Source organism: Mustela nivalis (genome assembly GCF_964662115.1).
Source record: "Mustela nivalis genome assembly, chromosome: 18".
Classification (NCBI taxonomy): Eukaryota; Metazoa; Chordata; class Mammalia; order Carnivora; family Mustelidae; genus Mustela; species Mustela nivalis.
Window position 1 is genome coordinate 41,897,632 of NC_139037.1, and position 14,116 is coordinate 41,911,747.

The 14,116-nt window shown below is 56.0% G+C and overlaps 2 protein-coding genes across 3 annotated transcripts; both read left to right on the forward strand.

The window, feature by feature from the left end:
- The first annotated feature begins 1,587 nt into the window (after positions 1-1,587).
- On the forward strand, positions 1,588-11,353 carry GAPDHS (glyceraldehyde-3-phosphate dehydrogenase, spermatogenic). Of its 2 annotated transcripts, none has more exons than XM_082708736.1 (11): positions 1,588-1,742; positions 4,178-4,352; positions 5,061-5,157; positions 5,331-5,437; positions 8,156-8,246; positions 8,341-8,459; positions 8,797-8,878; positions 9,396-9,547; positions 9,708-9,870; positions 10,907-11,004; positions 11,088-11,353. In XM_082708736.1, exons 1-11 carry the CDS (start codon positions 1,676-1,678, stop codon positions 11,158-11,160), a joined length of 1,224 nt encoding a protein of 407 aa, XP_082564862.1. In that variant the 5' UTR covers positions 1,588-1,675; the 3' UTR covers positions 11,161-11,353. The 2 variants fall into 2 exon arrangements, with proteins under 2 accessions (XP_082564862.1, XP_082564861.1); XM_082708735.1 differs by having other exon boundaries at positions 4,154-4,352; positions 11,088-11,352.
- A 128-nt stretch (positions 11,354-11,481) lies between these two features.
- On the forward strand, positions 11,482-13,252 carry TMEM147 (transmembrane protein 147). The gene is made up of 7 exons (XM_082708737.1): positions 11,482-11,671; positions 11,740-11,809; positions 12,251-12,310; positions 12,396-12,532; positions 12,679-12,763; positions 12,851-12,972; positions 13,053-13,252. The coding sequence occupies exons 1-7, from the start codon at positions 11,595-11,597 to the stop codon at positions 13,174-13,176; spliced, it is 675 nt and encodes a 224-aa protein (XP_082564863.1). The 5' UTR covers positions 11,482-11,594; the 3' UTR covers positions 13,177-13,252.
- Positions 13,253-14,116: the final 864 nt, after the last annotated feature.

Sequence of the window (14,116 nt, forward strand, 5' to 3'; positions counted from 1 at the left end):
GAGCTGCCACCTGACTTCCCTACTCTGGTTGGGATCCGCACCAGTTCCCACTGGCTAGCAGACATTTGTTCCCAATGCTTTTTGGCAAATCCTGCCGATAAAGTCATCTGGATCTGGATCTGAATCAGCCTTGGGGAGAAGAGATCATAGCTCCAATTCTTCTCTTGTTATTTGCCTGCTGACATTTGACATTTCTGTTTGAAGCAGGGTTGAGCCTTTATATTTTATAAGAGAAATTTTAATTGCATCTAGCTTCTCATATCTATTATTGTAAAGTTGTACGAAATTGACCCCTTTTCAGTCCTGTTTTTATTTGTGTGAACTTCCACACCCCGCCTCCACACAACCTCCATCACGTGTGTTAAATTTGTCCCCTTTGTTTAATTAATACCTGCATTTTGGCCTTGGGTCATTGAAATTCCCCATCTGTACACTGGATTTATTTTCAGTTCCACCTCCCTGGACCATCCAAGGAGGAGAGCCTTGCCCTTACCCTGTCCCACAGCAGGTGCTTGGCGAACTGAGTTCCTGTGAAGACTCAGGGAAGGAAGAGGTTATGTCATTCTGCCCCTTCTTGCTTCCACACCTCTATCTGGGATGACTCCTTCCTGGCCCAAACCCACACACCCCCTAAATCTTGGTCACAGCTGTGTCAGCCAGCCCTGCAGGTGAAGGCGCGTATCTGTGAATCACAGGTGTGCAAATGAGTGCCCACCCCCAGGGCGTTAGAGGAAAGAGCCACCTGTCCTCTTCTTTCCCAGAAGCTGCTTTGTGCCAGGCAGAGTTCTAGGTGGTGGCAGAAGGCCCCATGGTGAACAACAGGACACAGTGAACAAGTAAATCAGTAACTAGATCATGACAAAGCTACATGAAAAGCCCCGAGGAGAAGAACGGGGTGCAGTGAGGGGATCTGGCTTGGAGGTCACTTAAAGATTGAGAGTCAGAAGGAATGGGAGGCAGTGATATTTACATATGCATTCTGGCACCTGCAGGTGCCAACCCTTCTAACCAATGGGATACAAAAGCGAAGGTAGACCAGCAGTCTGCCCTCCGAAGAGTGTACAGTCCATTGGGCAGAAAACTGGCAAGAAAACGTATAAACAGGATGATTTTGAGAGAGAGACATATGCTATGAGGAAAACAAAAAATATAGAGAGGGTAGCCGTGGAGTAGCTTTGCACACTGGAGCATCTCTCCCATCAAGCAAAGTCAGAGGAGGCTTCTGGAAGATGAGCGGGTTGAGAGGGTGAGGGCTATGGTGACTGAGGGAGGAGAGAACGTTACATGGGGATTTCAAAGGCTGCACCTGAGGGAAACCAGGAGCCGGGAGCAAGGACTTGTCAGGGCTTTCCAGGCAAGAGAAAACAGCTAGGGTAGATAAGTATCAAGAGGAGGGTAAAAGAGCAACACAGAGCCAGGGAGACGGAAGGTAAGGGGGAGAGAAAAGGGCTTTGAAGCCCAGTGTAAAAAGCTGGATTCTATGCTGGACGTCGGGGGTGGCCTGGGGACCGTGGGGCTCGACATGCGCTCATCACGTGCTTCGCCTCCGCCTCTGTGAAGTCATTGGGCACTGTGACGTTACAGCGAGAAGCTTCTGCCCCACTAGCCCGGGCGCCCCCGCACCGCAGTAACATCGCGGCGGTCCCCAGGCGCCTAGGTCATGAAACCTTAGACCATGTCGAAACGCGACATCGTCCTCACCAATGTCACCGTTGTCCAGCTGCTGCGACAGCCATGCCGGGGTGAGGGAGGCAACGGGGCGGCCTCAGGGAAGGGGAGACAGGGCAGTCGGGAGCCCCTGCGGCGCTCGTGTCCGCCTCGCTGTGTGCAGGAGGGAGCGGGCAGGAGGCCGGCTGCGGCGTCCCTTCCCTCCCGCTCTCCTGCCCCACCCTCCCTACCCCTGCCCTGCCGGTGGAGTGGTTTCTATAGCGATGGTGGCGGGCCAGGAAGAGGGTCCCCACCTGTCTTGGCGCCGCTAGCAAGCGGTGGAAGGGTGGAATTCGGGCCGGAGCCGCGCCTCCCTGCGCGCGTTTCTGGGGATGAACGCTCCGGTCGCCCAGCGCCAAAGGGCCGCTTGGGGTTTGGTGGGCTTTGTCCTCTTGGGCGCTAGCAACCTGCCGGGGCCGCGCCAAGCACTTTGCACGCGTGCGCGCACTGAAGCCTCACAACCCCCCGGGGAGGCCAGTGTGTTTACTGTCGCCACTCACGGAGCGACCACAGAGGTAAGAGGGCGCAAGTCGCCTCCCCAGGGCTCTCAGCACCGGAATAGCAAAGTTGACACTCAGAGTCCCCTGCTCGCCCCCTCTGGGCAGCCCTACCCATCCAGCCAGAGTTGCACACACACTCCAGCCGGATGAACCCAGGTCGGTCCGCAGGGCAACACGCATTCCCTCGCTGCCTCCGCACTGGCGGGCAGGGCCGGGGTGGGCGGGACGGACGTCAAGGTCAGGGCGGTGGGAGGGACCCCCCAAGAAGCAGCGCCTGCCGGGACAGGTTCTCTGCTGCCGGCTTCGAACCTCCTCCCTTGCTCAGCACTCGCTCTGTGACCTCGGGCCTCGGTTTCCCCTCCATAAAGTAGTTTATAGCGCACGCCTTACAGCGCTCAGTGAGCTGGTGCGCGCAAGGGCTCAGCACATTGCCTAGCCCGTGGCAGCGCCCAGGAAGTGCGAGCGTCATCCTAATTAGGAGAGCGCGCGCCCTTGTCCTTGTTTCACCTACCAGGTGACGCTTCATCACTGAAGCTCCTTCAGGCTCTTCCTTCCTAGTGCAGCAGCTTTCCTCCCACCCAGGCACCCCACCCCTGGAGAGGAGAGGAGGAGAGGAAGCCTGGGGGAAGATGGGAGAGGAGAACCACCCAAATTTTCTTTTGAAAGGTCGAGAGGAGTGGGCTTGGATTCCCACTCAATCCCATGGACAGATCTTCCCCTTTAGTGATTGTGGAAGCAGAACCCCTAGGAATGCAAACATCCTAGGGTCACCAAAACCACAGGGTCATTGCTGCAAATAAACACTCATAATATCTTTAGGAACTGGTATTGCCATAGGAAATCCACAGCGCAGGCTCAGACCACATGGTCTGCAGCAGCCCCTAGAGGTCAGGGGGCCCCACAGGCCAGCTGGCCCGTGGTTTCCAGCCCACCTTCTCCCAGTGCCTTTGACTCTGGTGCCAAGAACAAGGGCCACCTTCCTCTTCCAGTCCCACTCCAACCTCTTCTCACTTCCTTTCCTCACAAATACCCTTAGTAGCAATTTCCTCCCTCTGTTGATGCCAGCACCTACCGGGTGGTGAGATCTGAGTCCTCACAGTAGCCCCCAGGCAGAAGGTCAGATGTGGCCCCAGCAAACAGGCAAGAGAGGTCATTAACTTGCTCAAGACTACACAGCTGGCAGGCGGCTGGGCAGGGCATGAGAGTCAGGCCTGACTCCCCAGCTGGAAACCTCTGCCAACCCGACTGCTGCCTCCACATCTGCCCACCTCTCCTCCTTCTCGGCAACCAGGCTCACACACATCCGAGCACGGGGTTTTTCAAACGCAGTATAGGAATGGGGGGGGGGGTGTGCATTTGCAGAGGTGGACGCTGCGTGTGTTTCCAGCCGTTTCACCTCTATTTCCTACTCTGAGGATAAGAATCATCTGGAGTGCTTTTAGAGCCAGGATTCCTGGACCTCTGAGTCAGATTTCCCTGGGAAGAGGTCTACCCTGGGGTTCTTATCATAACAACTTGTGCTCTGCTGAATTGGAGCAATTATCAGATGAGTTTGGGAAACAATCTTTGAAATACTCATGTAAGTGGACTCTTTCCTAGACACTCTCATAAGCATTACATCACCTCCCTTCGTCATCAGAGTGACTCTCAGAAGTACCATCATCTTCCTTTTACAGAGGAGGAAACTGAGGCACAGACAATATCACCCCAAGTAATTGTTAAAAAGACATGTGCACTGAGTTAGACTCTCCGGGGAAGGGGCCCTGGCATTGGTATTTTAAAGCAAGCCCAGCCCCTGCTCATTGTTTGGATCAGGTATTTGGGGAAACAGCTAGATGGTTAGCTGCCAGGGGCCAGGAGCCAGCAATGGGTTCTGGTTGGTCAAAATGGTTCGTTCTCTCCCACCGTGATGGCGCAGCTCATTCCCCCCATCTAAACCCCAACAGTGACCAGAGCACCACCCCCGCCAGAGCCCAAGGTTGAAGCCGAGCCAGAGCCCCAGCCTGAGGCCGAGCCAGAGCCCCAACCTGAGGCTGAGCCAGAGCCCCAGCCTGAGCCAGAGCCTGAGCCAGTCAAGGAGGAACCCCCACCTCCTCAACCTAAGAAGCCTTCTGTGGTTCAGAAGCTGACCGTGGGCATCAATGGGTAAGTTGGCCCCCGCCCGAGCCATGCCTGAAGTCTTAGGGCCCAGTCTTTCCTCTGGTTGCTGCCTGGGACGTTTCCCCATTTCTCACCGTCAGTGCCTTCCTTCTGCCCACCCTTAGGAAACACAGGGGAAAGGGCTCCACCCTCAGAGAGTTCACATTCCAGAGGAAAGACAGCAATGAAAGAAGGAACACGACAGTTCAGTGACGCATGTTGTGAACAGTGTGGAAGTCGGTTACATTGAGACTGGGGAGTGCAGCGACAGCCAGATCTGGGCTCAGTGCGCTAAGAAGTCGGTGTGTGGAGCAAGCAAGGGAGGAAGGGGAAGAGAGGTGGGAAGCTGGCAGGGGCCTGGCAGCCACGGTAAGCAGTCCGGATCTGGTTTTACTGATTGAGAGCCATAGAGGTGTTCAGGCCAAGTGATACACCCTGACCTGAAGTTCTAGAGGATCCATCCAGCTACAAGGTCAGGAATGCGAGGGAGCGATGGATGACTAGAGGAAGCAGGAAAAGCAGTTAAGAGCCTGGAGAGGACATCTGGGCAAGAGAGGACAGTGTCCACACTTTGCCTTCTTTCCCCAGACTGAGGAGTCCCACCCAGCCCCATAGAGCGCACCTCCTCTATCATCCCTTTCTCTCCCATCCCCTCCTCTGCCTGCTGGTGGGTAGGATTCTGAGCACAACCCCACCAGCCTTGTCCCTGAACAGATTTGGACGCATCGGTCGCCTGGTGCTCCGCGCCTGCATGGAGAAGGATGTGAAGGTGGTGGCGGTGAATGATCCGTTCATTGACCCGGAATACATGGTGAGCAGCGGGCAAGGCGGAGACCCGGGAAAGGTGGGACACGGGTGGGGAGGAGAGCTTCCTGGAAGGCTCCCAGATGCCATGTGGAACCTTCACCAAGGTAGGGACTCCCTTGGGATGCTCGCACCTCTACCCTTGCCACCCAAGACTGGGAACCGTCCTGTCCCCCGCAGGTGTACATGTTTAAATATGACTCCACCCATGGTCAGTACAAGGGGAGTGTGGAGTACAGGAATGGAAAGCTGGTGGTAGACAAGCAGGAGATCAGCGTCTTCCAGTGGTAAGCACAGCTGGCTGGCGCCTACCCGTAGCATATTAATACCAGGGCTGTGGGGGGCCTGGAATAGGATTCCAACCTCTCAGTTGGGCTCCAAAACCTCCCAAAATATGTGTGTGCATGCCTCTGGGTCCTGGGTCAGAGAGGGGTCTCAGAGAAGTCCCTGACCCCTAAAATGGTTAAAAAGCACTAATCTAGAAAGGTGTCCCACTCTACTCAAAATACTTTTTATGTAACACACATCTACATGTTTCCTCACAGGCGTGTCAGCTCAGTAAGTATAACACTCAACTTCTGATTCTCCTTCAACCCCCAAACCTAGTCACCTCCCTCCCCAGGAAATGGCACGGCCATCTAGCCAACCCTTTCCACTTGGTTCCAGCTCAGCAGCCACAGAGGTCTTACAAACATCAAAGGACCTGGTAATTCCCGCACTCAAACCCTCCAATGGCTTCCCATCCCCCCACGAATAAAATCCCAGCTCCTACGGGAGGGCCCCAACACTATGCACTGCCCCACTGCCTTTTCTCATTATCCCAACTGCTCCAGCTGTCCACAGAACCATACGCTGTCTTTTTTTTTTTTTAAGATTTTATTTGTTTATTTGATAGACAGAGATTACAAGTAGTCAGAGACGCAGGCAGAGAGAGAAGAGGAAGCAGGTTCCCCGCTGAGCAGAGAGCACGATGCAGGGCTCCATCCCAGAACCCTGACACCATGACCTGAGCCAAAGGCAGAGCCTTTAACCCACTGAGCCACCCAGGTGCCCCCATACCCTGCCTTTCTACTGTGAACTAGCAGCCTCCGTGGGCCGCTCCAAGGCATGAGATTTTCCCTTTGCTCTGGCTTCGTGCACCAGCTCTGGGGTGCAGCCTCTCCCAGCCTCGGGGCTTGTACCTGTGGGTAGGAGAGCTTGTGCTAAGGTGCTTGGCCTCTGGGTGTGGGAGTAGGAGGGTGGGTGGAGGCGGGAACTGGAGACTTGGTGCCGATGAGAAGCTGCCTGACCCAACTTTGAAATCTTAACACCAAACACAGTTCCAGCAGAGGAGTCGCTGTCCAGCCATCCGGTGTCCTTTCCTTACTCGGCCCGGCACTGCTGCCACGCAGGGCACTCTCCCTGTCTTCCTGGTCCCCACACAGCTGTCCCCTCAACAGCACCAGGTGCTGCCCTCTCTGGTGACTCCAGCAGCGTTTCCCATCTGCCCTACTCCACCCCTAGGCCGTGTTCTCTGGGCACTTGGCACAAGCCAGGTTGCTTGCACACTTTACTCCCACCTCACCCCTTCCTACTTGGGTGACTTTGGGCAAGAGATTGAACTTGCCCTAGCCTGTTTCATAGGGCATCTGATGGGCATGATGATCACAGCCCCCAGAGCGGGAGCGGGGAGCACAGTCGGAGGTAAAAGGTGTGTGGGGACACCAGGAAGGGCATCTCCCCGCAAAGCCACAGCTTCATCGTTGGAGGGCCCCCGCTTGCTTCACGTCTCCATCACAGACACAGGCCGTGACTCTGGGTAGACTCTGTACTTCCTTAAGAATGAATGAACGCAATCTTCAAACCAGCCAGCCCTCTGGGCAGAAGGGCAGGGCCCAGGACAAACTAGACAAGGGGCCGGGGTCTTCTGGGGCGCCAGCTTCTCCCCTTCTCCCTGCCCTGGGGCTGGCTGGCTCTGAGAAATGCCAGGATTGGTACTTACTCCCCAGGTCACCAGGGTTCACGGGGTCAATACAGGTAAGAGCACTTAAAACATGAGCACGTGGCAGGTAATCAATAAACGTGTAGAATGGTTATCAAAACCCACATTGATTGAACCCCGCCAGGCTCAGTGGTGTAGAGTGGTCTAGAGGACAAGATAGATGTTAACAAATCATCACAGAAGAAAACACCACCGTTGGGATAAGCCCCGTGAGGGGGAGAAACCAGTATACGGTTTCTTTATTCATCGCTTGTTGGCTAAAGCCAAGTAGAAAATGGCAACATCTAGTAGATGTTTAATGTTTCAAATATAAACATTTGATATCAAGTAGAAATGTGATCTTCTCAAACAGGAAACAAAATCTTTTCTTTTTTTTTAAGATTTGAGAGAGAGAAAGAGAGCAGGAGGTAGGGAGAAAGAAAGGAGCCCGACACAGGGTTCCATCCATGATCCCGAGATCCTGAGATCCCAACCAAGAATTGACCACCCAGGGGGCCCTCCTTTCCCTTTCTAATGTAAACCACTAGCCACTGCTGGCCCCGGGGCTGCCTCAGGCTTCAGTCCTCCCCCCCAACCCTGGAGCTGCTCTCTGGGATGCAGTGTGTCTTCAGAGAGCTGCCCAGCCTCTGGCAGCGGGAGCCATGTGGTAAGGAGGGGTAAGGAGGGGCCGTGGGGAGGTTGCCAGGGCCGGGTATCAGAAGCAGCCAGCCGGCCTCACCTTCCTGGAGTGCATTCTGGGCAGCACGGGAGGAATGGGCCTGAGCTGGCTGGGAGCAGTCCGGATGGTTCCCCCTGAGGGGTCAAGAAAACTGGCCTGCAAGGTGGAGTCAGTGATGGAAGGGGAGCCCAGCAGGGTGGACCGCATCGGGACAGTGAGGATGTTGGGCTTGGGGGGAAGAGATGGTTGCAGACCAGGCAGGAAGGCGTCCGGCACAGCAAAGGCCTCTGGCACAGTGAAGGCCACAACTGCAAAGGCCAGGGCATGCAGAAAGAGACTGACTTGGGCGCCGCCACCCCTCCACAGCATGCAGCCCCGAGATATTCCCTGGAAGTCCGTCGGGAACCCCTTTGTGGTGGAGTCCACAGGCGTGTACCTGTCCTTAGAGGAAGCTTCAGTAAGTGGGGGACAGGTGCCTAGGGCTGGGCAGTGGGGGGGGCGTGGAGGTGGTGCTCAAAGGGCCCCCCCTGACACCTGTGCTGCTCCTCTAGGACCACATCGAGGCAGGTGCCACACGTGTGGTCATCTCTGCACCCTCACCCAATGCGCCCATATTTGTCATGGGGGTAAATGAGAAGGACTATGATCCTGGCTCCATGAAAGTTGTCAGGTAACAGGCAGCCAACATTTTCAAGAGTGTGGTCAGCATCCAGAGGACATGCCAGCCTCACCCTCCTCACCCCCACCCGCAGTAGACCCCTGGGGCTGTCTTCACACCTCCCTTCCCAAAGCCTTAATGCCTGGCTGTTAGAACAGCAGGACTCCTGGAGAACATACTTGGGGAGCTTCCCAAACCATACCTCTGGGGCACCCCCATTGACCCCTCTCATCTCTATCCTGACTTCCACAAAACCAGGCCCCTGTGCATCAGCCAGGAGGGAGGGGAAGGTGCAGGGCTGGCTCTGCGACTCCCCTCACGGTGCCCCCTCACACCCGCACCCTTTCAGCAATGCCTCCTGCACCACCAACTGCCTGGCCCCCCTTGCCAAGGTCATCCATGAGCAATTCGGGATCGTGGAAGGGCTGATGGTGAGTTGGGGAGAGGGCCTGAGGCAGGAGGGGTGGCAGAAAAACTCTTACCTCTTCTTCCCAGTATTGCTTAGTGTGTGGGGTGAACAGGGAGAGATAGTTTTGGTTGGAAGTGGTGAAGTCTCTTAAAACATGGGGCAACTTGGGACGCCTGGGTGGCTCAGTTGGTTAAGCAGCTGCCTTCAGCTCGGGTCATGATCCCAGGGTCCTGGGATCGAGTCCCACATCCAGCTCCTTGCTCGGCAGGGAGCCTGCTTCTCCCTCTGCCTCCATCTGCCAGTGTGCTCTCTCTCTCTCTCTTGGACAAATAAATAAAATCTTTAAAAAAAAAAAAAAAAAAAAAAAAAACACCGGGTAACTTGCAGACCAGTCTGGACCCTGGCCTGCACATGGTCCTCTTGTGGTCTGTGGGGATGGTCCCACCAGCCTCCACACCTGGGTCACCACCTCAGGTCTGAGAAAAAGAGGCAGGGGAGCTTAGGAGGAAGGGCTCACCTCAGCTTTCTTCTTCCCCAAGACCACAGTTCATTCCTACACTGCCACCCAGAAGACAGTGGACGGGCCATCAAAGAAATCCTGGCGAGATGGGCGGGGTGCCCATCAGAACATCATCCCAGCCTCCACAGGGGCTGCCAAGGCTGTTGGAAAAGTCATCCCAGACCTCAAAGGGTATGAGGGCAGAAAGCTGCAACCAGGGTTGGGGATACACCCCAGGAGGACTGGACTGGCTCCCAATCCCTGAAGTGTCTGTTGAGGGGAAAGTAGAGACGATGTGGGATGGATGGAAAGGTCCTGGGTTGACTCCCATCTCTAATGTGGGATTCTCCAGGAAGCTGACAGGAATGGCGTTCCGGGTGCCAACCCCAGATGTATCTGTTGTGGACCTGACTTGCCGCCTGGCCCAGCCTACCTCGTATGAGGCCATCAAAGATGCCATAAAAACAGCAGCCAAGGGGCCTATGGTGGGCATCCTCGCCTACACTGAGGATGAGGTAGGGACTGAGGAGAGAGACCCTGGGTGGAGCCCTCTGGGGAGAAAATGTGATTTTCCACTTGCCAAAGAGCTGTTACAATGTATCAAGACAGGGACTGTAGGGCTGGGAAGGTCTGCTCTTGCTGCCTCAGCGTCTTTGCACTTGCTGTTGCTTTGGACTGGGTAGCTTTTCTTCCAGGTGACCACATAGTCTGCCCTCAGCTCTTCCAAATCTCTACTTCAATCCCTGTCCTCAGTAAGATAGTCTCTTTCTGACCCTTTCCCTTACCTGAAATTTCATTTTATAGTCACTGTTGGCCCTGCTAGCATGTGCACAAGAAAGCAGGGACTTTGGGACTCCATGGCTCTAGCCATCATCCCAGGGCCAGCCACCTCAGCAGGTGCTCAGTGTGAGCTTAGTGAACAAGACAGTGGCTCCTCTTTTTCAACACTTGTTCAGGGCAGGCCATGGCCAGGGGCCTTCCCTGTGAAGAAAGGATGTCACCGTGCATTTGCTGGCAGCCGCGATGTCCCTGGACCTCCTACAGCTCCCCTCTCACACAGCCACCAGGATCTCTGGTTTTAAGGTTTTTAAGGAAAGCAGATCACATCCTCCCACTGCTGACAAATTTCCTCTGGGGCCTTACACTACATCACTAGGGCCAAACCCTGAGGGCCTCTGTGCTGTAGCTCCTTCCACCTCAGCCACTGCGGAGGGCCTGAGGTGACTAGATCCTCCTAGACATCCAGACCCAGCCTCCCCGTGTGCCCTCAGAGAGGGCCTCTATCCTGGCCCCCTATAATGGTGAAGGCCTGCATCACTGCCAGAAGTGATGTGTACTGGTGCAGCATCAAGGGGTCTGTGGTCTTTGTCCTCTGGCTGCAGACAAAGCCCCTGCGTGCCTTCCTCTCGCCGTCCCCAGAACCTGGGCACAACAGGGCTCCACCAGATTTTGTAGGTGAAGGGATGGCCCATGTAACTAAGAGTCAGAGCCTGGGCTCCTGGAAGGCCTTGCTCCACGACCCACACTTATCTTTGAAATTCGGACGCCCAGGTCGTCTCCACGGACTTTGTGGGCAACACCCACTCGTCCATCTTCGACGCTAAGGCTGGCATCGCGCTCAACGACAACTTCGTGAAGCTAATTTCCTGGTGAGGGGAAAGGAATCCCCGGGCGTGGGGGGCGGACCAGGAGCGGTCGGGAGGGATGACCAACCCGCCGCCTCCCTCCCCAGGTACGACAACGAATACGGGTACAGCCACCGGGTGGTGGATCTCCTCCGCTATATGTTCAGCCGCAACAAGTGAAGCAGGATGGCCCCTCCTCCGCTTCCCCGGGTTCCGGGCCCTGGAACCCTTACCTCCCGTCCCCACTCTCGCCTCCCTGGGGAAAGGAGAGCGCCCCGCTGTAGAAATAAAAACACAGAGTGTCACAGCCGCACCCCTGTCTCTGCGCGGGTCACTACGGGGTCACGGCACGCCCGGCACTTAACCGCGCTCTACCTGCGCCCGCTAGCCACCGCGCCCCACCTCCGAGCCTAGCTTCGCGCGGGCGCACTGGGGCTCCTCAGGCTCCGGGGGCCGGCCGCGGGCCGTGACGTCAGTGCGCCGCGCCACCGGCCTCGGGTTCCCAGAAGGCCGCGCGGGTCGCGGCGGAGGCAGGTGGGCGGCGGACCCGGGCTCGGGCGCCAGGCAGGCGGAGGCAGAGACCCGCGCTCCGGCGGGCCCGGGCGGCTGGCGCCATGACCCTGTTCCACTTCGGGAACTGCTTCGCCCTGGCGTACTTCCCCTACTTCATCACCTACAAATGCAGCGGCCTGTGAGTGCGGGGTGTCCGCGGGCGGGAGGGCGCGGGCCCGGGCTAAGCCTCACCGCCCGCTCCTGCAGGTCTGAGTACAACGCCTTCTGGAAGTGCGTGCAGGCCGGGGTCACCTACCTCTTCGTGCAGCTGTGCAAGGTGAGGACGCCTGGGTACCCCCGAAAATACCCAGGAAGACGTGCTCCGGAAGGGGTGGAACTGGGGAGAGGTCCCCGAGCAACTTTTGTATAGCATCTTAGTAAAATGGAGAAAACTCAGTTGTGTGGTGGAGCGTTTTGTACTTTTAGGGAGTGCGAAGGAACCCCAGGGTCCACTCGGTGCTGCTGACACTGCTGGGGTAGCTAGCCCTGGCACCTGCATGCCTTACCCGATGGCCTGGGATCACCACAGAACCCAAACTTGAGACCCCTATCCTCTGTCTCCCCGATCCTATAATCTCGTCCCCCCTTCTGATGGTCTCTCTCCACAAGGGTCCCCTAAATCTCAGAGCCTTACCCTCCACATCCACACTGATTTCCTACATATTCCACTTGGTTTATTCTCTTCCCCTGCAGTGATCTCTCTGTTTCCTGTTCTCAGATGCTGTTCCTGGCCACTTTTTTCCCCACCTGGGAAGGCGGCATCTATGACTTCATTGGGGTGAGTGGGGCAAGGGAGGGGGAGGGAGTACAGGAGTGGGGCCCCCTGGCACCTGTGCTCACTCAAACCTCAACCTGACCCACAGGAGTTCATGAAGGCCAGCGTGGATGTGGCAGACCTGATAGGCCTAAACCTTGTCATGTCCCGGAATGCAGGCAAGGGGGAGTACAAGATCATGGTTGCTGCCCTGGGCTGGGCCACCGCCGAGCTCATTATGTCCCGGTGTGTGCAGCATCCTGGAGCCCAGAATCCTGAGAAAAGACACCTGGGTTCTAGGGAGGTGCTGGAGGGCGGGGGCTCAGATTCTGAGTGTGTTTGGATCTAAGGGTGTTTGGATGCTGGAGAATCCCTCCCTTTGCCTTCCTCAGCTGCATCCCCCTCTGGGTTGGAGCCCGGGGCATTGAGTTTGATTGGAAGTACATCCAGATGAGCATTGACTCCAACATCAGTCTGGTACGAAGTCTCGCTCTCCCACACACCTCCTTGCCAGTGGCTGTGCTCTCCCTCAAGGCCTGGCCCTGACTTCCTGCCTCCCTGCAGGTCCATTATATCGTCGCATCTGCCCAGGTCTGGATGATAACACGCTATGACCTCTACCACACTTTTCGGCCCGCGGTACTCCTACTGATGTTCCTTAGCGTCTACAAGGCCTTTGTCATGGAGTGAGCTGCATGGGGTTTGAGGTTGGGTGCCAGTGGGGGTGGATTATCTGTTCTCCTCTCATGATGATGTTTCCCCACAGGACCTTCGTCCACCTCTGTTCCCTGGGCAGCTGGACAGCACTGCTGGCCCGGGCAGTAGTGACAGGGCTGCTGGCCCTCAGCACCCTGGCCCTCTATGTCGCCGTTGTCAACGTGCACTCCTAGGCTTGGTGCCCCAGGCATTCACATACTCTTTCTCTGCCTCCAGGTTTCAGTGAAGTAAACAGTATTTGGAACATTGTTTCTGCCTTCATCTCTGTCTCTAGAACGATCTACCAGTACCACGCACATTGGGTTCTAGAGGCCCTTGTTCTGGCTTTGAAGCCAGGTAGACAGGCTGGAAACTAGCCAACACTGGTTGGTTCTGTGTTCTGCAGTGGTTCCCCAGCTCCTTGTTTTCCCCGAATAGAAGAGCTTAGAGTAGAGGGGTCATCTTTGAGCTGCTGCAGAGACCAGGGCTCTGGGGCAACAGGTGATATAAGGGAGCCAGAATCCAGGAATACAGTTCTTGGAGGCTTTTCCTGTCAGCCTTAATGTGGCCCTTCCCTGGCTGCTTTCCTCTGGGGCTCTCAGTCCTGCTCTCCTCTTCTGACCCACCCTTCATATGGCAGCCAAAGAGATCTGTCTGAAATCCCAGTTTTATTAGTGACCCTCCTTGTCTACAACCATCTGAGACCCCCCATTGCGCACTGAACAGTCCAGCCACCTGCACACTCGGGTTCGCTTTTGAGAGCAGACATCCGTGATTCCGAGCTCTTCCATGCTTTGGGTCTGTAGCCCTCCCATCCAGTCCTGGCTGGAGTCTCCTCAGGGTGGGGTACGGACACCACTGCGGCCGACTAGCACGGTAGCTGAGCCCAGCAACTTGGATATTGTCCCAAATGTTGCCCTCCCTACCTCTTGTTTCACAAACTCTTTGGGAGCTTCTCAGGTGCAATCAGAAACTGCCCCCATTAGGCAGAGGGCAGAGGGGAGAAAGGCAGCCACTCCAGGTTGGTAGGTGGCGGGTTTAAGAAGCAAGGGAACTTTTCAAGGCTTTTCTTTGGGTTGCAAGACACCTAGATCTCTGCACCCACCTTCCAAATTTTAAAAGTTTAGATCGGGG

Excerpts from the sequence above, each read along its gene's own strand:
- GAPDHS (XM_082708735.1), top strand. The coding sequence starts at position 1,676 with ATGTCGAAACGCGACATCGTCCTCACCAATGTCACCGTTGTCCAGCTG. Across the intron at positions 5,158-5,330 it reads TCATTGACCCGGAATACATG|GTGTACATGTTTAAATATGA; the intron begins GTGAGCAGCGGG and ends TGTCCCCCGCAG. Across the intron at positions 11,005-11,087 it reads TTCGTGAAGCTAATTTCCTG|GTACGACAACGAATACGGGT; the intron begins GTGAGGGGAAAG and ends CTCCCTCCCCAG.
- TMEM147 (XM_082708737.1), top strand. The coding sequence starts at position 11,595 with ATGACCCTGTTCCACTTCGGGAACTGCTTCGCCCTGGCGTACTTCCCC. Across the intron at positions 11,810-12,250 it reads TCTTCGTGCAGCTGTGCAAG|ATGCTGTTCCTGGCCACTTT; the intron begins GTGAGGACGCCT and ends TCCTGTTCTCAG. Across the intron at positions 12,973-13,052 it reads TACAAGGCCTTTGTCATGGA|GACCTTCGTCCACCTCTGTT; the intron begins GTGAGCTGCATG and ends GTTTCCCCACAG.